Source organism: Pelophylax lessonae (genome assembly GCF_965119305.1).
Source record: "Pelophylax lessonae genome assembly, contig: HAP1_SCAFFOLD_258, whole genome shotgun sequence".
Classification (NCBI taxonomy): Eukaryota; Metazoa; Chordata; class Amphibia; order Anura; family Ranidae; genus Pelophylax; species Pelophylax lessonae.
In genome coordinates this window covers 1-25,443 of record NW_028120082.1, presented here as the reverse complement: position 1 = coordinate 25,443, position 25,443 = coordinate 1, and the positions used below count along the sequence as shown (strand labels likewise).

The window sequence follows — 25,443 nt, the reverse complement described above, 5'->3', positions numbered from 1 at the left end:
GAAACCACGCCCTCTCAAAACACCCACCATAGAAAATGCCCACCAGCCAGACACAGAAACCATGTCCCCCACAAACCACGCCAACCACAGAAAACACCCACCAGCCCGATACAGAAACCACCCTAACCACACCCACAACAAAAACCAGGCCCACCACAGAAACTACACCCGACAGAAATCACACCCACCACACCGACACAAACCATGCCCACCACATCAGACCGAAACCAACGCCAATCACATCCACAACAGAAACCCCGCCCACCACAGAATCTACACCCAACGGAAATCACACCCACAACACCGACACAAACCATGGCCATCACATCAGACCGAAACCACGCCAACCACACCTACAACAGAAACCACGCCCACCACAGAAACCATGCCCACCACATCAGACAGAAACCACAACTGACATAGAAAACACACCCGCCACAGACACCACACCGGACATAGAAAACACACCCGCCACAGACACCACACCGGACATAGAAAACACACCCGCCACACACACCACACCGGACATAGAAAACACACCCGCCACAGACACCACACCAGACATAGAAAACACACCCGCCACAGACACCACACCAGACATAGAAAACACACCCGCCACAGACACCACACCGGACATAGAAAACACACCCGCCACAGACACCACACCGGATATAGAAAAACTGAAACTGATTTTGTAAAATCTTACCTGTAAAATTCCTTTCTCTGAGTCCTCCGACAGTCGCCGCCATCTTCATATTCGTCACAATGGGGTATTAGACTTTGCTCCGTAGGAGTAGCTAGGCAACAGAATATGTCAATATTAAAGCTTTTAACATATCCCCACCCCAGGGGGTGGTCCCCTCAGTCTATACCCTCCTGCTTCCTGTTTCATACTTCAGTTTCAGTGGAATAGCAGTAGAGTACCTAAACCCCAAAAGAGGGGACGGGCGGCGACTGTCGGAGGACTCAGAGAAAGGAATTTTTACAGGTAAGATTTTACAAAAATTCCGTTTTCTCTTACGTCCTCCGACAGTCGCCGCCATCTTCATATTCGTCACAATGGGGACGTCCCAAAGCAGTGCAAACATGAGGGGTGGGAAACGCAGCCACGCCTAAGGCAACGCAGTCTCCACATCAAAGAAAGTAACCTTACCAAAGGAAGGAAACCAGCTGGGCAACATGAGAAAAAACTTGCTCAACGGGAGCAATAACCCAGGAAAAAACCAAAAACCCAGGGATAAAAAGAAATCCCAAAACGCCCAAAGGTCCAAAACAAGGGACCCTAAGGAACCGCCACACTAAGAACCTTGCGGCCAAGGGAAGCATCTGCCGATGCTTGAAACTCCACTCTGTAGAATAGAGTGAAGGTGTGCACGGTCGACCAAATCGTCGCCCTACACACCTGGGCCACAGAAGCCCCATGACGACAGGCCCAAGACGTACTCAGAGATCTGGCAGAGTGCGCCTTCACAGGCATAGGGGAAACTTTTCCCTGCAAAGCATAGGCCTGTTCATTGGTCTGTCTGAACCAATTGGCGACGGCAGAAGCCGACGCCGCTATGCCCTTCCGAGGACCCCCGGAATGACAAACAAAGAATCCGACTTGCGAAACGATTCAGACGATTTTAGGTAAACCCTAATCGCCCGAACAACATCCAAGGAGTGCAACTCCACCTCCTTCGGATATTTAGACTTCGCGCAAGGCGAAGGCAAGACAATGTCCTCAATGAGGTGAAATTCCGAAACCCTCTTCAGAAAAAAAGAAGGGTTAGGTCGCAAGACCACCTTATCTAAGTGAATGACCAGATACAGAGACTTGCAGGACAAGCTGCCAGCTCCAACACACTGCGAGCCGAAGTGATCGCCACCAAAAAAGTTGACCTTCTTGGACAACATAGACAACGAGATCTACCTGATCCGTTCAAAAGGACCATGGAGTAACACGGACAGAACAAGATTCCAGTCCCAAGGAGGCAGAGGCACCCTCCTAGGAGGGACCAGATGCCCCTGAACAAAAGTGCCAACCAAGGAGTTAGATGCCAGAGGACGTTGAAAGATAACGGCCATCGCAGACACCTGAGCCTCGATCGTAGCCAGCACCAAACGCTGGCAACACCCTTTCGAAGGAAGGACAACACCCTAGACACCGAGTACGGGCGAGGTGAAAACCCCCTGGACTCACACCAGGCAAAATAGGCCTTCCAAGTACGGTAATAGACCTTCCCCGAGGAAAATTTCCTCGCGTCGATCAAAGTGTGAATGACCTCAGGGGAGAGACCCCTATCCCTCAGGACCTCGGTCTCAACAGCCAGTTTGTCAAAGCCAGTGACTGTAAAGCAGGATGGAATATCCACCCTTGAGACCGGAGATCTTCTCAAAGAGGCAGACGCCACAGGGCGTCGACCGCCAAATGCACGAGGTCTGCGTACCAGGACCGGCGAGGCCAGTCCGGTGCCACAAAAAACACTGTGTTCTGGTTCCGAGTTCAACCTGCGAAGGAACCTGGACAGCCATTGAAACGGTGAAAACGCATACATCAGTCGGTATCGATGCCACGGAGCTACCAACGCGTCTGCCCGAGGATCGCGCGGCCTTGCCACGAAGCCTTTTCACCTTGCTGTTTAGACGAGACGCGAACAGGTCTACCTCCGGAAGACCCCACTTCGCGCACCACATCTGGAAGACATCCGGGTGGAAGGACCATTCCCCCTGGTCCGGGGACTGTCGGCTTCAGATAATCTGCCTGCCAGTTCTCCACCCCCGGAATGTGAACCGCCGATATCGCCGGGACGTGTGTCTCGGCCCAAGACAGAATGTCGGCCACTTCCCGAGCCGCTCGGGCTCTCTCGGTGCCCCCTTGGCGATTGACGCAAGCCACCGCCGTGGCATTGTCCGTCTGCACCCGAACCGGACAGCCCTGCAGCCCGTCCGGCCAACGTTGAAGGCAGAGATTCACCGCACGCAATTCCAGAATGTTGATCGGAAGGGAGGAAACCTCCTCCGACCAAGTTCCCTGGGCGGACAGAACGCCCAGAACACCACCCCAGCCCGAGAGGCTGGCATCCGAGGTGACCACCGTCCATGAGAGAGGACGAAAAGACTTGCCCCCCGACACCGCCGGGGACTGGAGCCACCACAGAAGATCCCTTCTGGTGCGATGGCCCAACGAAATCTGGAGATCCAGAGACTGCGGTCGCCCGTCCCACCTGGACAGGTTCTCCGCTTGGAGACCCCGCGTGTGAAACTGGGCGAAGGGAATCGTCTCGAAAGCCGAGACCATCAATCCCAGACATCTCAAGCGCGTCCGGAGTGACGATCACGGAACGTCCCTAAGGGACCTGACTTCTTCCCGAAGAGTCCTGAGTTTGTCGTCTGGTAGGAAGATCTTCGCCCGGACCGAGTCCAGAATCATTCCCAGGTAGGGAAGACGAATCGACGGACACAGCGTCGACTTCGGAAAACCATCGTCCAACCAAACTCCTGTAGAGTCAGCATCGTGATGGACAGGTCCTCCTCCAGACCCTGGCTGGTCGCAGACCGAACCAGAGTATCTTCCAGATACCCCAGGACAGGGATGCCCTGGGCTCTCAACAAACCAGAAACCAGTGCAAGCACCTTGGCAAAAAACCGTGGAGCCGAAGCGAGACCAAAAGGTAACGCCACGAATTGGTAATGATCCTCCGCAATGGCGAATCGAAGGTACCTCTGGTGACCCTCGAAAAAACGGGATGTGAAGGCACGCATCCTTCAAGTCGATGGAAGCCATGAATTTCCCCCGGAACCAGGGCAGCCACCACCGACCGCAGGGATGCCATGCGGAACTAGCGAACCCGCACAAAGCGGGTCAGAGCCTGTAAGTCCAGAATTGGACGTACCCTGCCCTCCTTCCTGGGCACAGTGAACAGATTGGAAGAGAAAACCCCCGAAATCTGTCCCGATGAGGCACCGGAACCTCCTGAGGGAAAAAAACCCTGCTCTCCGGCCGAGAGAGAAAACTCGATCTTGTAGCCAGAACGAACGATTTCCTGAACCCACCTGTCCCGAACACGGGCCAACCAGGGTTGAAGAAAAACCGAGCAAGCGTCCCCCCACCCCAGAACTGGGTGAGGGCGCCCCTGCAGGCCGCACTGCTATGGGCAGCGGGTCCGGACTGGCTGGACTTCTGGTAACCTGACCACGGCTTCGTTTGGGAGCCTTGACCTTTGAACGGCTTGCCCTTATAGTGCGACCGAAAGGCACGAAAGGACCCCCGAGAGGGCCTAAAAGAAGCATGCTTCTTACCATGAGCAACCTTAGCCTTGCGGGATTGGGGCAAGAGCGTGCTCTTACCACCCGTGATCCCCTTTATCATTGTATCCAAGGATTCTCCAAAAAAGGCGAGATCCATCATAGGACAGATTGGCTAAGGTCTTGCGCGAAGATTGGTCCACAGACCAACACTGCAACCAAACCAGGCGGCGAGACAATACCGCCACACTGTGAACACGTGCAGCCAAGTCCGCATCACACAAATACATGACACCCTGAGTACCTGCGTCCAATTCGCGACAGCCTGGGCTGTCATAAGCGAAGCAAATAGAGCCTTTAGCATAGAACCCGTAATAGAGTAAGTATGACGGGCAAGAGACTCCAGCCTCCTGTCCGTGGGGTCCCGGAACACCGGGGTGTCCTCTGCAGGAATCGCAGTGGACTTATTCAAAACCGCCATCGCGTGATCCACCGGAGGTGGCACACACCACCGCTCATCAGTAGCGGGCGTGAAAGATACCGCAGCCTGAACCTACTTGGTACAGCAAAGGGCTCGCGCATATTGTGCCATTGTTCCTTAACAGCGCGCTGAAAATCATCAGTGCAGGGAAAGACCTGCGATGTCATGCGTCTTTTCTGCGTCCCATAAGCTGCCAGGGCAGCAGGAGGACATGGTTCATCCTGTAAACGCAGTGTTTGCTTGATAAAAGCAATCAATTCATCCATGAGTGCAAGCTCTTCAGGCGAGCCAGGGGGAGAATTATCCACCCCTTCTACCTCAGCCTCCACCTCGGACCCCCAAGATCCAGGGAGGAACGGGACCCCGATAAGGAGACCCCAGCTATAGCAGCCCCATCACCATCACCCTCTGAATCAGAGGAGATTGAAACTCTGGGTCGTTCTGTGGATCGAGCAGCCACAAGCATTTGCACCTGAGCAGCAATGTTAGCCACAACCGCAGCCAAAACCCCCCCTGGGGGGGAAACAGCAGTCCCCTGGCCTCCCACCAAGTGGTAGGAAATTTGCTTTCCTGAGAATCCATTGCCCCACTACCATGCCGGAGAATAAAGGGTTAACAGCCCCTTAAACAAGCGCGGCGAGCGCTGCCCACCGCACACACACACTAGCACAAGTTTGACCCCCACAGGGAGAAAAAAAACTCAACTCAGGCAAGGAAATAGGGACAGGGAGGTAAAAACCTGTAGAGACCATCGCTGCTGCTGCTGCCTCGATCGGTGCGCCCAGGGAAAGGAAGCTATGCAACACAGGGCGCTCTATGAAAGCCTATGGAAGGCTACAAGAAAATGGCCGCCCGCAGTGAGACCATGCGGCCGGAGTGAGCTCTGCCAAAATGGCGCCGTTTGGCGCCGAAAACGCCGCTCCTCCACCTCAGTGAAGTGGAGAAAACACACCACATGTATTAAAACATGGCGGATCGCCGCAGCGGTCGCTGTCATGTGCCCCAAACATGATGAAAAAACATGCCCCACAGCACACAGCCGTTCACACATTCACAGTCTGACACAGATAGTGCAGCACATCCCCCCCTCCTCGCAGCCCACAGCATGCAGCCAGAGAGATAGGGAACTTAACAGTGTGAACACAGGCAGGGTAACACAGTTCCAGACTGACACCCCCCAGACAGACAGGTCCCCACACAGATACACTTACCTCCTAGATGGCGTGGGGGACCCGCACAGGTGAACAAGCCACTGCACATGTGACAGGGAGAGTCGCATCCAGGACGCAGCAAAAATGGGGTTGAGAAACTGCACAGCGTCCAGTGAGGTAGCCACCTCACCATAGCATCCCTGCACCGAACAGGGATGGGTCGTTCATTGCGCCAGGAGCGTTACCTGGCTAAACGCTCGATGGCAGGCTGGGAAGCCACTGACCCACAACCTGCGACCAGGGGGATCAGCCCGAGACCCAGCCCGCATGATCCTCTTCATCAGAAGAACTAACTAACGCTGAATAAAGAGAGAGAAAAAACTCAAACAAAAAATCAAAAAAGAATAGAGAAAGGCTGAGACAAAATGCCCCAGCATAGAGACATCCAGCTACTCCTGACAAGCTAGACATTGAAACTGGAGTATGAAACAGGAAGCAGGAGGGTATAGACTGAGGGGACCACCCCCTGGGGGTGGGGATATGTTAAAAGCTTTAATATTGACATATTCTGTTGCCTAGCTACTCCTACGGAGCAAAGTCTAATACCCCATTGTGACGAATATGAAGATGGCGGCGACTGTCGGAGGACGTATGAGAAAACACACCCGCCACAGCACACCGAACATCGAAAACACACCCACCACACCAGACATAGAAAACACACCCGCCACACCCACCACACCAGACATAGAAAACACACCCGCCACAGACACCACACCGGACATAGAAAACACACCCACCACAGACACCACACCTGACATAGAAAACACACCCGACACAGGCACCACACCGGACATAGAAAACACACCCACCACAGACACCACACCGGACATAGAAAACACACCCGCCACAGACACCACACCGGACATAGAAAACACACCCTCCACAGACACCACACCGGATATAGAAAACACACCCGCCACAGACACCACACCGGACATAGAAAACACACCCTCCACAGACACCACACCGGATATAGAAAACACACCCGCCACAGACACCACACCGAAAACACACCCGCCACAGACACCACACCTGACATAGAAAACACACCCGCCACAGACACCACACCTGACATAGAAAACACACCCACCACACCGGATATAGAAAACACACCCGCCACAGACACCACACCGAAAACACACCCGCCACAGACACCACACCGGACATAGAAAACACACCCTCCACAGACACCACACCGGATATAGAAAACACACCCGCCACAGACACCACACCGAAAACACACCCGCCACAGACACCACACCGGACATAGAAAACACACCCGCCACAGACACCACACCTGACATAGAAAACACACCCGCCACAGACACCACACCTGACATAGAAAACACACCCACCACACCGGATATAGAAAACACACCCACCACAGACACCACACCTGACATAGAAAACACACCCGCCACAGACACCACACCTGACATAGAAAACACACCCACCACACCGGATATAGAAAACACACCCGCCACAGACACCACACCGAAAACACACCCGCCACAGACACCACACCGGACATAGAAAACACACCCTCCACAGACACCACACCGGATATAGAAAACACACCCGCCACAGACACCACACCGAAAACACACCCGCCACAGACACCACACCGGACATAGAAAACACACCCGCCACAGACACCACACCTGACATAGAAAACACACCCGCCACAGACACCACACCGGACATAGAAAACACACCCTCCACAGACACCACACCGGATATAGAAAACACACCCGCCACAGACACCACACCGGACATAGAAAACACACCCTCCACAGACACCACACCGGATATAGAAAACACACCCGCCACAGACACCACACCGAAAACACACCCGCCACAGACACCACACCTGACATAGAAAACACACCCGCCACAGACACCACACCTGACATAGAAAACACACCCACCACACCGGATATAGAAAACACACCCGCCACAGACACCACACCGAAAACACACCCGCCACAGACACCACACCTGACATAGAAAACACACCCGCCACAGACACCACACCTGACATAGAAAACACACCCACCACACCGGATATAGAAAACACACCCTCCACAGACACCACACCGGACATAGAAAACACACCCGCCACAGGCACCACACCGGATATAGAAAACACACCCGCCACAGACACCACACCGGATATAGAAAACACACCCGCCACAGACACCACACCTGACATAGAAAACACACCCGCCACAGGCACCACACCGGATATAGAAAACACACCCGCCACAGACACCACACCTGACATAGAAAACACACCCGCCACAGACACCACACCGGACATAGAAAACACACCCGCCACAGACACCACACCTGACATAGAAACACACCCGCCACAGACACCACACCGGACATAGAAAACACACCCGCCACAGACACCACACCGGACATAGAAAACACACCCGCCACAGACACCACACCGAAAACACACCCACCACAGACACCACACCGGATATAGAAAACACACCCACCACAGACACCACACCTGACATAGAAAACACACCCGCCACAGACACCACACCGGATATAGAAAACACACCCGCCACAGACACCACACCGGACATAGAAAACACACCCGCCACAGGCACCACACCGGATATAGAAAACACACCCGCCACAGACACCACACCGGACATAGAAAACACACCCGCCACAGACACCACACCGGACATAGAAAACACACCCACCACAGACACCACACCTGACATAGAAAACACACCCGCCACAGACACCACACCGGACATAGAAAACACACCCGCCACAGACACCACACCGGATATAGAAAACACACCCGCCACAGACACCACACCGGATATAGAAAACACACCCGCCACAGACACCACACCTGACATAGAAAACACACCCGCCACAGGCACCACACCGGATATAGAAAACACACCCGCCACAGACACCACACCGGACATAGAAAACACACCCGCCACAGACACCACACCGGACATAGAAAACACACCCGCCACAGACACCACACCGGACATAGAAAACACACCCGCCACAGACACCACACCTGACATAGAAAACACACCCGCCACAGACACCACACCGGACATAGAAAACACACCCGCCACAGACACCACACCGGACATAGAAAACACACCCGCCACAGACACCACACCGGACATAGAAAACACACCCGCCACAGACACCACACCGGACATAGAAAACACACCCGCCACAGACACCACACCGGATATAGAAAACACACCCACCACAGACACCACACCGGATATAGAAAACACACCCGCCACAGACACCACACCGGATATAGAAAACACATCCGCCACAGACACCACACCGGATATAGAAAACACACCCGCCACAGACACCACACCGCATATAGAAAACACACCCGCCACAGAAACCACACCGGATATAGAAAACACATCCGCCACAGACACCACACCGGATATAGAAAACACACCCGCCACAGACACCACACCGGATATAGAAAACACACCCGCCACAGACACCACACCGGACATAGAAAACACACCCACCACAGACACCACACCGGACATAGAAAACACACCTGCCACAGACACCACACCGGACATAGAAAACACACCCGCCACAGACACCACACCGGACATAGAAAACACACCCGCCACAGACACCACACCGGACATAGAAAACACATCCGCCACAGACACCACACCGGACATAGAAAACACACCCGCCACAGACACCACACCGGACATAGAAAACACACCCACCACAGACACCACACCGGACATAGAAAACACACCCGCCACAGACACCACACCGGACATAGAAAACACACCCGCCACAGACACCACACCTGACATAGAAAACACACCCGCCACAGACACCACACCGGACATAGAAAACACACCCGCCACAGACACCACACCGGATATAGAAAACACACCCACCACAGACACCACACCGGACATAGAAAACACACCCGCCACAGACACCACACCGGACATAGAAAACACACCCGCCACAGACACCACACCTGACATAGAAAACACACCCGCCACAGACACCACACCGGACATAGAAAACACACCCACCACAGACACCACACCGGACATAGAAAACACACCCACCACAGACACCACACCGGATATAGAAAACACACCCGCCACAGACACCACACCGGACATAGAAAACACATCCGCCACAGACACCACACCGGACATAGAAAACACATCCGCCACAGACACCACACCGGATATAGAAAACACACCCGCCACAGACACCACACCGGACATAGAAAACACACCCGCCACAGACACCACACCTGACATAGAAAACACATCCGCCACAGACACCACACCGGATATAGAAAACACACCCGCCACAGACACCACACCTGACATAGAAAACACATCCGCCACAGACACCACACCGGATATAGAAAACACACCCGCCACAGACACCACACCTGACATAGAAAACACACCCGCCACAGACACCACACCTGACATAGAAAACACACCCGCCACAGACACCACACCGGACATAGAAAACACACCCGCCACACACACCACACCGGATATAGAAAACACACCCGCCACAGACACCACACCGGATATAGAAAACACACCCGCCACACAGGACACACCCCGGCCACCACACTGGAGACAAACCACACCCACCACACAGGACACAGACACTCCCGCTGTGTCTCTGCAGCCGCTAACACCCTAATCTCTCCTACATCCACGTCTCCGAACCATTCTAAATAAAAAATAGGAGAAGAGATTGGAGTTCAGGGGCCCGAAAGGAGAGACACCCGGACCCAGAGTAAAGGGGAGGAGATCGGAACACAGGAGGAGAGGGACGCGGCCCCGGGAAGGAAAGGGACGGGGGGAGAGGGACGCGGTCCTGGAGGAAAGAGATGGGAGGAAGTCGGAACCCAAGAGGAGGTCAGGGCATGGGAGGAGAGGGACGCAGTCCCGGAGGAAAGGGACAAGGGGAGGTCGGAACCCAGGAGGAGCTCAGGGCCCGGGAGGAGGACAAAGCATGGGAGGAAAGGGACGCGGCCCCGGAGGAAAGGGACAAGGGGAGGTCGGAACCCAGGAGGAGCTCAGGGCCCGGGAGGAGAGGGGAAAGAGGAGGTCAGGGCCTGGGAGGAGAGGGACGCGGCCCCGGAGGAAAGGGATGGGAGGAGGTCAGAACCCAGGAGGAGGTCAGGGCATGGGAGGAGAGGGACGCGGCCCCGGAGGAAAGGGATGGGAGGAGGTCAGAACCCAGGAGGAGGTCAGGGCATGGGAGGAGAGGGACGCGGCCCCGGAGGAAAGGGATGGGAGGAGGTCAGAACCCAGGAGGAGGTCAGGGCATGGGGGGAGAGGGACGCGGCCCCGGAGGAAAGGGATGGGAGGAGGTCAGAACCCAGGAGGAGGTCAGGGCATGGGGGGAGAGGGACGCGGCCCCGGAGGAAAGGGATGGGAGGAGGTCAGAACCCAGGAGGAGGTCAGGGCATGGGAGGAGAGGGACGCGGCCCCGGAGGAAAGGGATGGGAGGAGGTCAGAACCCAGGAGGAGGTCAGGGCATGGGGGGAGAGGGACGCGGCCCCGGAGGAAAGGGATGGGAGGAGGTCAGAACCCAGGAGGAGGTCAGGGCATGGGGGGAGAGGGACGCGGCCCCGGAGGAAAGGGATGGGAGGAGGTCAGAACCCAGGAGGCGGTCAGGGCATGGGAGGAGAGGTACGTGGGCCCGGGACGGGAGGAGGTCAGGGCCCGGGAGGAGAAGGACGCGGGCCTGGATGAAAGGGACGGGAGGAGGTCGGAACTCAGGAGGAGGTCAGAGCCCGGGAGGAAAAGGACAAGAGGTCGGCTCGGAACCCAGGAGGAGGTCAGGGCATGGGAGGAGAGGGACGCAGTGCCGGAGGAAAGGGACGGGAGGTTGGAAACCAGGAGGAGGTCAGGGCATGGGAGGAGAGGGACGCAGTGCCGGAGGAAAGGGACGGGAGGTTGGAACCCAGGAGGAGGTCAGGGCATGGGAGGAGAGGGACGCAGTGCCGGAGGAAAGGGATGGGAGGTTGGAACCCAGGAGGAGAGGGACGGGAGGTTGGAAGCCAGGAGGAGGTCAGGGCCCAGGAGGAGAGGGACGGGAGGTTGGAACCCAGGAGGAGGTCAGGGCCTGGGAGGAAAGGGACGCAGTCCCGGAGGAAAGGGATGGGAGGTTGGAACCCAGGAGGAGGTCAGGGCATGGGAGGAGAGGGACGCAGTGCCGGAGGAAAGGGATGGGAGGTTGGAACCCAGGAGGAGAGGGACGGGAGGTTGGAACCCAGGAGGAGGTCAGGGCCCAGGAGGAGAGGGACGGGAGGTTGGAACCCATGAGGAGGAGAGGGACGGGAGGTTGGAACCTAGGAGGAGGTCAGGGCCCAGGAGGAGAGGGACGGGAGGTTGGAACCCAGGAGGAGGTCAGGGCCCAGGAGGAGAGGGACGGGAGGTTGGAACCCATGAGGAGGTCAGGGCCCGGGAGGAGAGGGACGGGAGGTTGGAACCTAGGAGGAAGTCAGGGCCCGGGAGGAGAGGGACGCAGTCCCGGAGGAAAGGGAAGGGAGGTTGGAACCCAGGAGGAGGTCAGGGCCCGGGAGGAGAGGGACGGGAGGTTGGAACCCAGGAGGAAGTCAGGACCCGGGAGGAGAGGGACGGGAGGTTGGAACCCAGGAGGAGGTCAGGGCCCGGGAGGAGAGGGACAGGAGGTTGGAACCCAGGAGGAGGTCAGGGCCCGGGAGGAGAGGAACGGGAGGTTGGAACCCAGGAGGAGGTCAGGGCCCCGGAGGAAAGGGATGGGAGGTTGGAACCCAGGAGGAGGTCAGGGCCCGGGAAGAAAGGGACGCAGTCCCGGAGGAAAGGGACAGGAGGTTGGAACCCAGGAAGAGGTCAGGGCCCGGGAGGAGAGGGACGGGAGGTTGGAACCCAGGAGGAAGTCAGGGGCCGGGAGGAGAGGGACGGGAGGTTGGAACCCAGGAGGAAGTCAGGGCCCGGGAGGAGAGGGACGGGAGGTTGGAACCCAGGAGGAGGTCAGGGCCCGGGAGGAGAGGGACGGGAGGTTGGAACCCAGGAGGAGAGGGACGGGAGGTTGGAACCCAGGAGGAAGTCAGGGCCCGGGAGGAGAGGGACGGGAGGTTGGAACCCAGGAGGAGGTCAGGGCCCGGGAGGAGAGGGACGGGAGGTTGGAACCCAGGAGGAGAGGGACGGGAGGTTGGAACCCAGGAGGAGGTCAGGGCCCGGGAGGAGAGGGACGGGAGGTTGGAACCCAGGAGGAGGTCAGGGCCCGGGAGGAGAGGGACGGGAGGTTGGAACCCAGGAGGAAGTCAGGGCCCGGGAGGAGAGGGACGGGAGGTTGGAACCCAGGAGGAAGTCAGGGCCCGGGAGGAGAGGGACGGGAGGTTGGAACCCAGGAGGAAGTCAGGGCCCGGGAGGAGAGGGACGGGAGGTTGGAACCCAGGAGGAGGTCAGGGCCCGGGAGGAGAGGGACGGGAGGTTGGAACCCAGGAGGAGGTCAGGGCCCGGGAGGAGAGGGACGGGAGGTTGGAACCCAGGAGGAGGTCAGGGCCCGGGAGGAGAGGGACGGGAGGTTGGAACCCAGGAGGAGGTCAGGGCCCGGGAGGAGAGGGACGGGGAGGTTGGAACCCAAGAGGAGAGGGACGGGAGGTTGGAACCCAGGAGGAGAGGGACGGGAGGTTGGAACCCAGGAGGAAGTCAGGGCCCGGGAGGAGAGGGACGGGAGGTTGGAACCCAGGAGGAGAGGAACGGGAGGTTGGAACCCAGGAGGAGGTCAGGGCCCGGGAGGAGAGGGACGGGAGGTTGGAACCCAGGAGGAAGTCAGGGCCCGGGAGGAGAGGGACGGGAGGTTGGAACCCAGGAGGAAGTCAGGGCCCGGGAGGAGAGGGACGGGAGGTTGGAACCCAGGAGGAGAGGGACGGGAGGTTGGAACCCAGGAGGAGAGGGACGGGAGGTTGGAACCCAGGAGGAAGTCAGGGCCCGGGAGGAGAGGGACGGGAGGTTGGAACCCAGGAGGAGAGGAACGGGAGGTTGGAACCCAGGAGGAGGTCAGGGCCCGGGAGGAGAGGGACGGGAGGTTGGAACCCAGGAGGAAGTCAGGGCCCGGGAGGAGAGGGACGGGAGGTTGGAACCCAGGAGGAAGTCAGGGCCCGGGAGGAGAGGGACGGGAGGTTGGAACCCAGGAGGAAGTCAGGGCCCGGGAGGAGAGGGACGGGAGGTTGGAACCCAGGAGGAAGTCAGGGCCCGGGAGGAGAGGGACGGGAGGTTGGAACCCAGGAGGAAGTCAGGGCCCGGGAGGAGAGGGACGGGAGGTTGGAACCCAGGAGGAGGTCAGGGCCCGGGAGGAGAGGGACGGGAGGTTGGAACCCAGGAGGAGGTCAGGGCCCGGGAGGAGAGGGACGGGAGGTTGGAACCCAGGAGGAGGTCAGGGCCCGGGAGGAGAGGGACGCAGTCCCGGAGGAAAGGGAAGGGAGGTTGGAACCCAGGAGGAGGTCAGGGCCCAGGAGGAGAGGGACGGGAGGTTGGAACCCAGGAGGAGGTCAGGGCCCGGGAGGAGAGGGACGGGAGGTTGGAACCCAGGAGGAGGTCAGGGCCCGGGAGGAGAGGGACGGGAGGTTGGAACCCAGGAGGAGAGGAACGGGAGGTTGGAACCCAGGAGGAGGTCAAGGCCCGGGAGGAGAGGGACGGGAGGTTGGAACCCAGGAGGAAGTCAGGGCCCGGGAGGAGAGGGACGGGAGGTTGGAACCCAGGAGGAGGTCAGGGCCCGGGAGGAGAGGGACGGGAGGTTGGAACCCAGGAGGAAGTCAGGGCCCGGAGGAGAGGGACGGGAGGTTGGAACCCAGGAGGAGGTCAGGGCCCGGGAGGAGAGGGACGGGAGGTTGGAACCCAGGAGGAGGTCAGGGCCCGGGAGGAGAGGGACGCAGTCCCGGAGGAAAGGGAAGGGAGGTTGGAACCCAGGAGGAGGTCAGGGCCCGGGAGGAGAGGGACGGGAGGTTGGAACCCAGGAGGAGGTCAGGGCCCAGGAGAGGGACGGGAGGTTGGAACCCAGGAGGAGGTCAGGGCCCGGGAGGAGAGGGACGGGAGGTTGGAACCCAGGAGGAGGTCAGGGCCCGGGAGGAGAGGGACGGGAGGTTGGAACCCAGGAGGAGGTCAGGGCCCGGGAGGAGAGGGACGCAGTCCCGGAGGAAAGGGAAGGGAGGTTGGAACCCAGGAGGAGGTCAGGGCCCGGGAGGAGAGGGACGGGAGGTTGGAACCCAGGAGGAGGTCAGGGCCCGGGAGGAGAGGGACGGGAGGTTGGAACCCAGGAGGAGGTCAGGGCCCGGGAGGAGAGGGACGGGAGGTTGGAACCCAGGAGGAGGTCAGGGCCCGGGAGGAGAGGGACGGGAGGTTGGAACCCAGGAGGAGGTCAGGGCCCGGGAGGAGAGGGACGGGAGGTTGGAACCCAGGATGAGAGGGACGGGAGGTTGGAACCCAGGAGGAGGTCAGGGCCCGGGAGGAGAGGGACGGGAGGTTGGAACCCAGGAGGAGGTTAGGGCCCGGGAGGAGAGGGACGGGAGGTTGGAACCCAGGAGGAGGTCAGGGCCCGGGAGGAGAGGGACGGGAGGTTGGAACCCAGGAGGAGGTCAGGGCCCGGGAGGAGAGGGACGGGAGGTTGGAACCCAGGAGGAGGTTAGGGCCCGGGAGGAGAGGGACGGGAGGTTGGAACCCAGGAGGAGGTTAGGGCCCGGGAGGAGAGGGACGGGAGGTTGGAACCCAGGAGGAGGTCAGGGCCCGGGAGGAGAGGGACGGGAGGTTGGAACCCAGGAGGAGGTCAGGGCCCGGGAGGAGAGGGACGGGAGATAGGAACCCAGGAGGAGGACAGGTCCCGGGAGGAGAGGGACGGGAGGTTGGAACCCAGGAGGAGGTCAGGGCCCGGGAGGAGAGGGACGGGAGATAGGAACCCAGGAGGAGGACAGGTCCCGGGAGGAGAGGGACGGGAGGTTGGAACCCAGGAGGAGGACAGGTCCCGGGAGGAGAGGGACGGGAGGTTGGAACCCAGGAGGAAGTCAGGGCCCGGGAGGAGAGGGACGGGAGGTTGGAACCCAGGAGGAGGTCAGGGCCCGGGAGGAGAGGGACGGGAGGTTGGAACCCAGGAGGAGGTCAGGGCCCGGGAGGAGAGGGACGGGAGGTTGGAACCCAGGAGGAGGTCAGGGCCCGGGAGGAGAGGGACTCTGTTGGATTTCCCGCTGACTCACCTCTACAGTTAGGAGATGAAGGATCGCCAGAGCATGTCTGATCAGCCTCTGTGACGGGAATGAACTCGCAGGCAGGATGAGCGACTCCGGGAAGGGATTGGAGTGAAGGGAGAGCGCTGCCATCACACTGTCAGAGGAGAGAGATCATTGTTATATCACAGCATGCCAGAGATCCCGCCTACTGGACAACAGGCCCTGCCTACTGGTCAGTGATCCCCCCCGCCTACCAGACAACGGCCCCGTCTATTGGTCAGTGACTCCGCCTACCAGACAACAGCCCCTAGTCTATTGGTCAGTGACTCCGCCTACCAGACAACGGCCCATAGTCTATTGGTCAGTGACCCCCCCCCCACCTACCAGACAACGGCCCCTAGTCTATTGGTCAGTGACCCCCCCCCCGCCTACCAGACAACGGCCCCGTCTATTGGTCAGTGACTCCGCCTACCAGACAACGGCCCCCAGTCTATTGGTCAGTGACCCCCCCCACCTACCAGACAACGGCCCCTAGTCTATTGGTCAGTGACCCCCCCCCCCCCCCGCCTACCAGACAACGGCCCCTAGTCTATTGGTCAGTGACTCCGCCTACCAGACAACGGCCCCTAGTCTATTGGTCAGTGACTCCGCCTACCAGACAACGGCCCCTAGTCTATTGGTCAGTGACTCCGCCTACCAGACAACAGCCCCTAGTCTATTGGTCAGTGACTCCGCCTACCAGACAACGGCCCCTAGTCTATTGGTCAGTGACTCCGCCTACCAGACAACGGCCCCTAGTCTATTGGTCAGTGACTCCCCCCCCCCGCCTACCAGACAACGGCCCCTAGTCTACTGGTCAGTGACTCCGCCTACCAGACAACGGCCCCTAGTCTACTGGTCAGTGACCCCCCACCCCCACCTACCAGACAACGGCCCCTAGTCTATTGGTCAGTGACTCCGCCTATCAGACAACGGCCCCTAGTCTATTGGTCAGTGACTCCCCCCCCCCCCGCCTACCAGACAACGCCCCCTAGTCTACTGGTCAGTGACTCCCCCCCCCCCCCGCCTACCAGACAACGGCCCCTAGTCTACTGGTCAGTGACTCCCCCCCCCCCCGCCTACCAGACAACGGCCCCTAGTCTATTGGTCAGTGACCCCCCCCGCCTACCAGACAACGGCCCCTAGTCTATTGGTCAGTGACTCCGCCTACCAGACAACGGCCCCTAGTCTATTGGTCAGTGACCCCCCACCCCCGCCTACCAGACAACAGCCCCTAGTCTACTGGTCAGTGACTCCGCCTATCAGACAACGGCCCCTAGTCTATTGGTCAGTGACTCCCCCCACCCCCGCCTACCAGACAACAGCCCCTAGTCTATTGGTCAGTGACTCCCCCCCCCCCCGCCTACCAGACAACGGCCCCTAGTCTATTGGTCAGTGACCCCCCCCCCCCACCTACCAGACAACGGCCCCTAGTCTACTGGTCAGTGACCCCCCCACCTACCAGACAACGGCCCCCAGTCTATTGGTCAGTGACCCCCCCCCCACCTACCAGACAACGGCCCCTAGTCTACTGGTCAGTGACCCCCCCCCACCTACCAGACAACGGCCCCTAGTCTACTGGTCAGTGACTCCGCCTACCAGACAACGGCCCCTAGTCTACTGGTCAGTGACTCCGCCTACCAGACAACGGCCCCTAGTCTACTGGTCAGTGACCCCCCCCCCGCCTACCAGACAACGGCCCCTAGTCTATTGGTCAGTGACTCCCCCCCCCCCCGCCTACCAGACAACGGCCCCTAGTCTACTGGTCAGTGACTCCCCCCCGCCTACCAGACAACGGCCCCTAGTCTACTGGTCAGTGACTCCCCCCCCCCGCCTACCAGACAACGGCCCCTAGTCTACTGGTCAGTGACTCCCCCCCCCCGCCTACCAGACAACGGCCCCTAGTCTACTGGTCAGTGACCCCCCCCCCGCCTACCAGACAACGGCCCCTAGTCTACTGGTCAGTGACTCCCCCCCCCGCCTACCAGACAACAGCCCCTAGTCTACTGGTCAGTGACTCCCCCCCCGCCTACCAGACAACGGCCCCTAGTCTACTGGTCAGTGACTCCGCCTACCAGACAACGGCCCCTAGTCTATTGGTCAGTGACTCCCCCCCGCCTATCAGACAACGGCCCCTAGTCTACTGGTCAGTGACTCCGCCTACCAGACAATGGCCCCTAGTCTATTGGTCAGTGACTCCCCCCCCGCCTACCAGACAACGGCCCCTAGTCTACTGGTCAGTGACTCCGCCTACCAGACAACGGCCCCTAGTCTACTGGTCAGTGACCCCCCCACCGCCTACCAGACAACGGCCCCTAGTCTATTGGTCAGTGACCCCCCCCCGCCTACCAGACAACGGCCCCTAGTCTATTGGTCAGTGACTCCGCCTACCAGACAACGGCCCCTAGTCTATTGGTCAGTGACCCCCCCCCCGCCTACCAGACAACGGCCCCTAGTCTACTGGTCAGTGACCCCCCCCCCGCCTACCAGACAACGGCCCCTAGTCTATTGGTCAGTGACTCCGCCTACCAGACAACGGCCCCTAGTCTATTGGTCAGTGACCCCCCCCCGCCTACCAGACAACGGCCCCTAGTCTATTGGTCAGTGACCCCCCCCCCCCCCGCCTACCAGACAACGGCCCCTAGTCTATTGGTCAGTGACTCCCCCCCCGCCTACCAGACAACGGCCCCTAGTCTACTGGTCAGTGACTCCGCCTACCAGACAACGGCCCCTAGTCTATTGGTCAGTGACTCCCCCCCGCCTATCAGACAACGGCCCCTAGTCTACTGGTCAGTGACTCCGCCTACCAGACAATGGCCCCTAGTCTATTGGTCAGTGACTCCCCCCCCGCCTACCAGACAACGGCCCCTAGTCTACTGGTCAGTGACTCCGCCTACCAGACAACGGCCCCTAGTCTACTGGTCAGTGACCCCCCCACCGCCTACCAGACAACGGCCCCTAGTCTATTGGTCAGTGACCCCCCCCCGCCTACCAGACAACGGCCCCTAGTCTATTGGTCAGTGACTCCGCCTACCAGACAACGGCCCCTAGTCTATTGGTCAGTGACCCCCCCCCCGCCTACCAGACAACGGCCCCTAGTCTACTGGTCAGTGACCCCCCCCCCGCCTACCAGACAACGGCCCCTAGTCTATTGGTCAGTGACTCCGCCTACCAGACAACGGCCCCTAGTCTATTGGTCAGTGACCCCCCCCCGCCTACCAGACAACGGCCCCTAGTCTATTGGTCAGTGACCCCCCCCCCCCCCGCCTACCAGACAACGGCCCCTAGTCTATTGGTCAGTGACTCCGCCTACCAGACAACGGCCCCTAGTCTATTGGTCAGTGACTCCGCCTACCAGACAACAGCCCCTAGTCTACTGGTCAGTGACCCCCCCCCCGCCTACCAGACAACGGCCCCTAGTCTACTGGTCAGTGACCCCCCCCCCCCCGCCTACCAGACAACGGCCCCTAGTCTATTGGTCAGTGACTCCGCCTACCAGACAACGGCCCCTAGTCTATTGGTCAGTGACCCCCCCCCCGCCTACCAGACAACGGCCCCCAGTCTATTGGTCAGTGACTCCGCCTACCAGACAACGGCCCCTAGTCTACTGGTCAGTGACTCCGCCTACCAGACAACGGCCCCTAGTCTATTGGTCAGTGACTCCGCCTACCAGACAACGGCCCCTAGTCTACTGGTCAGTGACTCCGCCTACCAGACAACGGCCCCTAGTCTATTGGTCAGTGACTCCGCCTACCAGACAACGGCCCCTAGTCTACTGGTCAGTGACTCCGCCTACCAGACAACGGCCCCTAGTCTATTGGTCAGTGACTCCGCCTACCAGACAACGGCCCCTAGTCTATTGGTCAGTGACCCCCCCCCGCCTACCAGACAACGGCCAGACAGCGGCCGGTGCTTAGACACGGCTATCTCTCCCCCTCAGGCCGTGCGTTCGTCCCATAAGGGAGGGGAACCTTTGTTTTTGTTTTTCCTCCATCAAGACTCATTTGGGCACGGTTTTACACCCCTAAACGGGATTTTCAAGACGGAAGCAGCGGGGAGTCAGTGTTACTCACTGGGTAAGTGGGGTGGTATATCCTTCCTTTCCCCTCCCGTCTTCACCCCTGGTGGGCATTTATTCTTATCGGGTTGAACTGTCTAGGGCAATCTGGATTAACCATGTCCAATTATATATGGATATAATTTTGCAAGCCTTTTTTATGGTTATTTTTTACAGCAAGATGTGCTATGGATGTACTGTGATGCGGATGGCTATACACAGTCTCCCAGGTGTTGTGGGGGCCCCTCCCTTCCCCTTTCCCTCCCCCCCCTCCCCAATTCCTCTTCCCCTCCCTTTCTTTTTCCCTCCCCTTTTCCCCTTTTGGTCTTTTCCCCTTCCCCCCTCCTTCTTCCCCCCCCCCCTTTCTCCCTCTCCCCCTCTCTCTCCCCCACATCAACTGGGATGGTACATCAAGTTCTTTTCATGTTTTTTTCTTTTTTCTTGTTTTTTATTTCTTCCTTTGGTTACATTCCATATATTTTCTTTCTCAGATGGTTTTCCACTAGTACGCCCGGGGTCTGCTTGTCCGTGAGGGAGGCTACCTCTCTGAATGTACCCTGTCGGTACGGGACTCGGCACCTTTCCTGGGCTCTTTGAGTGAGAGGTTTTTAGGGTTGATTTACCCTGATACCCTCACCCGGTTGCATCCCTCCTGCACGTGGCCCTGTATGGTCGATAGCGCAGCCAGCATTTCTGGTCTCTTGTTCAAGCACTTTACAGCACAAGTATCTTGGTGAGCATCAAATAATTTTGTAGTGAACACGTTTTCAAATGTTCATATGTGTTTATTACCTTGTTTCTGTGAATTTTTGTAACTTATGATTTCTTCTTTTTATAATAGTTAACCAAGGATCAACAAACGGTCTTCGATAAAGCGCCATTTTATGCGAAACGCGTCAGACCGATCCTATCTGGTTATAAATAATGTCAATTGTACTGTGTGTTCCTTTCTTTTTAAAATGTTATGTGTGGAGTTGGCTCCATTTTTATATTTATGAGTGTTAATCACCACAATAAAGTTTACAATTTTTACATTGTCTATTCTATTGCTGTTTACAGCAGTTTTGATGCTCCAAACTAGTTGGTTGTGACAGTCTCCTTACCATCCCTTTTTCTTTTTGTCCAGAGGTACAGTGGGGGCTGGTTCCCCCTCATGGGTTGGCGTCCCACTGTCCCTTTTTACATTTGTTCCTATACATTACCTGGGATTGGAGTCAGTTCACACCAATACTCTACTAGTTTATCCAACAACACCTTCTCTTTTCATACAGACAACGGCCCCTAGTCTACTGGTCAGTGACTCCGCCTACCAGACAACGGCCCCTAGTCTATTGGTCAGTGACCCCCCCCCCCCGCCTACCAGACAACGGCCCCTAGTCTATTGGTCAGTGACTCCGCCTACCAGACAACGGCCCCCAGTCTATTGGTCAGTGACTCCGCCTACCAGACAACGGCCCCTAGTCTATTGGTCAGTGACTCCGCCTACCAGACAACGGCCCCTAGTCTATTGGTCAGTGACTCCGCCTACCAGACAACGGCCCCTAGTCTATTGGTCAGTGACTCCGCCTACCAGACAACGGCCCCTAGTCTACTGGTCAGTGACCCCCCCCCCCGCCTGCCAGACAACGGCCCCCAGTCTATTGGTCAGTGACTCCGCCTACCAGACAACGGCCCCTAGTCTATTGGTCAGTGACCCCCCCCCCCCCCCCGCCTGCCAGACAACGGCCCCTAGTCTATTGGTCAGTGACTCCGCCTACCAGACAACGGCCCCTAGTCTATTGGTCAGTGACCCCCCCCCCCGCCTACCAGACAACGGCCCCCAGTCTATTGGTCAGTGACTCCGCCTACCAGACAACGGCCCCTAGTCTACTGGTCAGTGACTCCGCCTACCAGACAACGGCCCCTAGTCTATTGGTCAGTGACTCCGCCTACCAGACAACGGCCCCTAGTCTATTGGTCAGTGACTCCGCCTACCAGACAACGGCCCCTAGTCTACTGGTCAGTGACTCCGCCTACCAGACAACGGCCCCTAGTCTATTGGTCAGTGACTCCGCCTACCAGACAACGGCCCCTACTCTATTGGTCAGTGATGGACGGTCGGAGGGGGGGGGGGGGGTCTCAGTGTCAGTATGAAGAGGAACATTGATTGGGGACATTAGGAGATCAGTGTGTGGAGGGGGTGGTGAATGTCCGGTTGGGGGTGGTGAATGTCCGGTGATTGGTGAATGTCCGGTTGGGGTGGTGAATGTTTGGTTGGGGTGGTGAATGTCGGGTGATTGGTGAATGTTTGGTTGGGGTGGTGAATGTCCGGTTGGGGTGGTGAATGTCGGGTGATTGGTAAATGTCTGGTTGGGGTGGTAAATGTCGGGTGATTGGTGAATGTCCGGCTGGGGTGGTGAATGTCGGGTGATTGGTAAATGTCTGGTTGGGGTGGTAAATGTCGGGTGATTGGTGAATGTCCGGCTGGGGTGGTAAATGTCGGGTGATTGGTGAATGTCCGGCTGGGGTGGTGAATGTCGGGTGATTGGTGAATGTCCGGTTGGGGTGGTGAATGTCCGGTTGGGGTGGTGAATGTCGGGTGATTGGTAAATGTCTGGTTGGGGTGGTAAATGTCGGGTGATTGGTGAATGTCCGGCTGGGGTGGTGAATGTCGGGTGATTGGTGAATGTCCGGTTGGGGTGGTGAATGTCCGGTTGGGGTGGTGAATGTCGGGTGATTGGTAAATGTCTGGTTGGGGTGGTAAATGTCGGGTGATTGGTGAATGTCCGGCTGGGGTGGTGAATGTCGGGTGATTGGTGAATGTCCGGTTGGGGTGGTGAATGTCCGGTTGGGGTGGTGAATGTCGGGTGATTGGTAAATGTCCGGTTGGGGTGGTGAATGTCGGGTGATTGGTGAATGTTTGGTTGGGGTGGTGAATGTCGGGTGATTGGTGAATGTTTGGTTTGGGTGATGAATGTGCGGCTGGGGTGGTGAATGTGCGGCTGGGGTGGTGAATGTCGGGTGATTGGTGAATGTGCGGCTGGGGTGGTGAATGTCGGGTGATTGGTGAATGTCCAGTTGGGGTGGTGAATGTCCGGTTGGGGTGGTGAATGTCCGGTTGGGGTGGTGAATGTCCAGTGATTGGAGAATGTTTGGTTGGGGCGGTGAATGTCGGGTGATTGGTGAATGTCCGGTTGGGGTGGTGAATGTCGGGTGATTGGTGAATGTCCGGTTGGGGTGGTGAATGTCCGGTTGGGGTGGTGAATGTCGGGTGATTGGAGAATGTCCGGTTGGGGTGGTGAATGTCCGTTTGGGGTGGTGAATGTCGGGTGATTGGTGAATGTTTGGTTTGGGTGGTGAATGTCGGGTGATTGGTGAATGTCCGGTTGGGGTGGTGAATGTCGGGTGATTGGTGAATGTCCGGTTGGGGTGGTGAATGTCGGGTGATTGGTGAATGTTTGGTTTGGGTGGTGAATGTCGGGTGATTGGTGAATGTCCGGTTGGGGTGGTGAATGTCCGGTTGGGGTGGTGAATGTCCAGTGATTGGTGAATGTTTGGTTGGGGTGGTGAATGTCCAGTGATTGGTGAATGTCCGGTTGGGGTGGTGAATGTCCGGTTGGGGTGGTGAATGTCCAGTGATTGGTGAATGTCGGGTGAATGTCCGGTTGGGGTGGTGAATGTCGGGTGATTGGTGAATGTCCGGTTGGGGTGGTGAATGTCCGGTTGGGGTGGTGAATGTCCAGTGATTGGTGAATGTCGGGTGAATGTCCGGTTGGGGTGGTGAATGTCGGGTGATTGGTGAATGTCCGGTTGGGGTGGTGAATGTCGGGTGATTGGTGAATGTTTGGTTTGGGTGGTGAATGTCGGGTGATTGGTGAATGTCCGGTTGGGGTGGTGAATGTCCGGTTGGGGTGGTGAATGTCCAGTGATTGGTGAATGTTTGGTTGGGGTGGTGAATGTCCAGTGATTGGTGAATGTCCGGTTGGGGTGGTGAATGTCCGGTTGGGGTGGTGAATGTCCGGTTGGGGTGGTGAATGTCCAGTGATTGGTGAATGTCCGGTTGGGGTGGTGAATGTCCGGTTGGGGTGGTGAATGTCCAGTGATTGGTGAATGTCGGGTGAATGTCCGGTTGGGGTGGTGAATGTCGGGTGATTGGTGAATGTCCGGTTGGGGTGGTGAATGTCCGGTTGGGGTGGTGAATGTCCAGTGATTGGTGAATGTCGGGTGAATGTCCGGTTGGGGTGGTGAATGTCGGGTGATTGGTGAATGTCCGGTTGGGGTGGTGAATGTCGGGTGATTGGTGAATGTTTGGTTTGGGTGGTGAATGTCGGGTGATTGGTGAATGTCCGGTTGGGGTGGTGAATGTCCGGTTGGGGTGGTGAATGTCCAGTGATTGGTGAATGTTTGGTTGGGGTGGTGAATGTCCAGTGATTGGTGAATGTCCGGTTGGGGTGGTGAATGTCCGGTTGGGGTGGTGAATGTCCAGTGATTGGTGAATGTCGGGTGAATGTCCGGTTGGGGTGGTGAATGTCGGGTGATTGGTGAATGTCCGGTTGGGGTGGTGAATGTCGGGTGATTGGTGAATGTCCGGTTGGGGTGGTGAATGTCCGGTTGGGGTGGTGAATGTCCAGTGATTGGTGAATGTCGGGTGAATGTCCGGCTGGGGTGGTGATCGGCGCTCCTCATACATACACTGTCGGTCTCCGGTACACTCGGTGTTCGGTGATCTCTGGCCGTCTCCTAAGTCTCGGCAGCCGGATGTGGAGTCACTCCGTTCAGGTACGTATTTCCGGTTCCGGTTGATTGGCATGAGCGCTTACTGACTGCCCCGGAAGTGACGGGGGTATGTTTTTTTCAGAACACCGTGACCCCCCCCACCTGGATCCGCCCACAGATGATGTCACTTCCCCCCTAACCCCGCATTCTACACCCAATTGGGGTTTACACATTTCCCCCTCAGTGGCGTAAACCCCGCCCAGTACACCTCACATGAGACCGAGCTGCGTGCGCACACAGGTGTTCCGTGAAAAAACCCCACTGATCAGTGGATGGGGTGGGCGTGGACAGCGAATGGAGTGGGAGTGACCTAAGCCAAGAATAAGCCGAGCGGTGAGGAGTGACGAGGGTAGGTAATTCTCACGTTACAGGGTACATTTCCCCATGCGGTCACGTGGCCTCCAGCTATTGTCTGATGCGTGCA

The 25,443-nt window shown here is 57.9% G+C and overlaps 1 protein-coding gene across 3 annotated transcripts in view; it reads right to left on the bottom strand.

The window, feature by feature from the left end:
• Window positions 1–24,980, bottom strand: part of LOC309543587 (uncharacterized protein) — a gene marked incomplete at its 5' end in the record, with an annotated part of 92,139 nt that extends 67,159 nt beyond the window's left edge. For 2 of the 3 annotated variants that reach the window (XM_082276049.1, XM_082276048.1), the window contains one exon: window positions 16,196–16,318. In XM_082276049.1, coding sequence (XP_082132175.1) covers window positions 16,196–16,318 — 123 coding nt within the window. Of the gene's footprint in view, window positions 1–16,195; window positions 16,319–24,937 lie in introns of those variants that run through there. The other variant, XM_082276050.1, reaches the window with a different exon arrangement.
• Window positions 24,981–25,443: the final 463 nt, after the last annotated feature.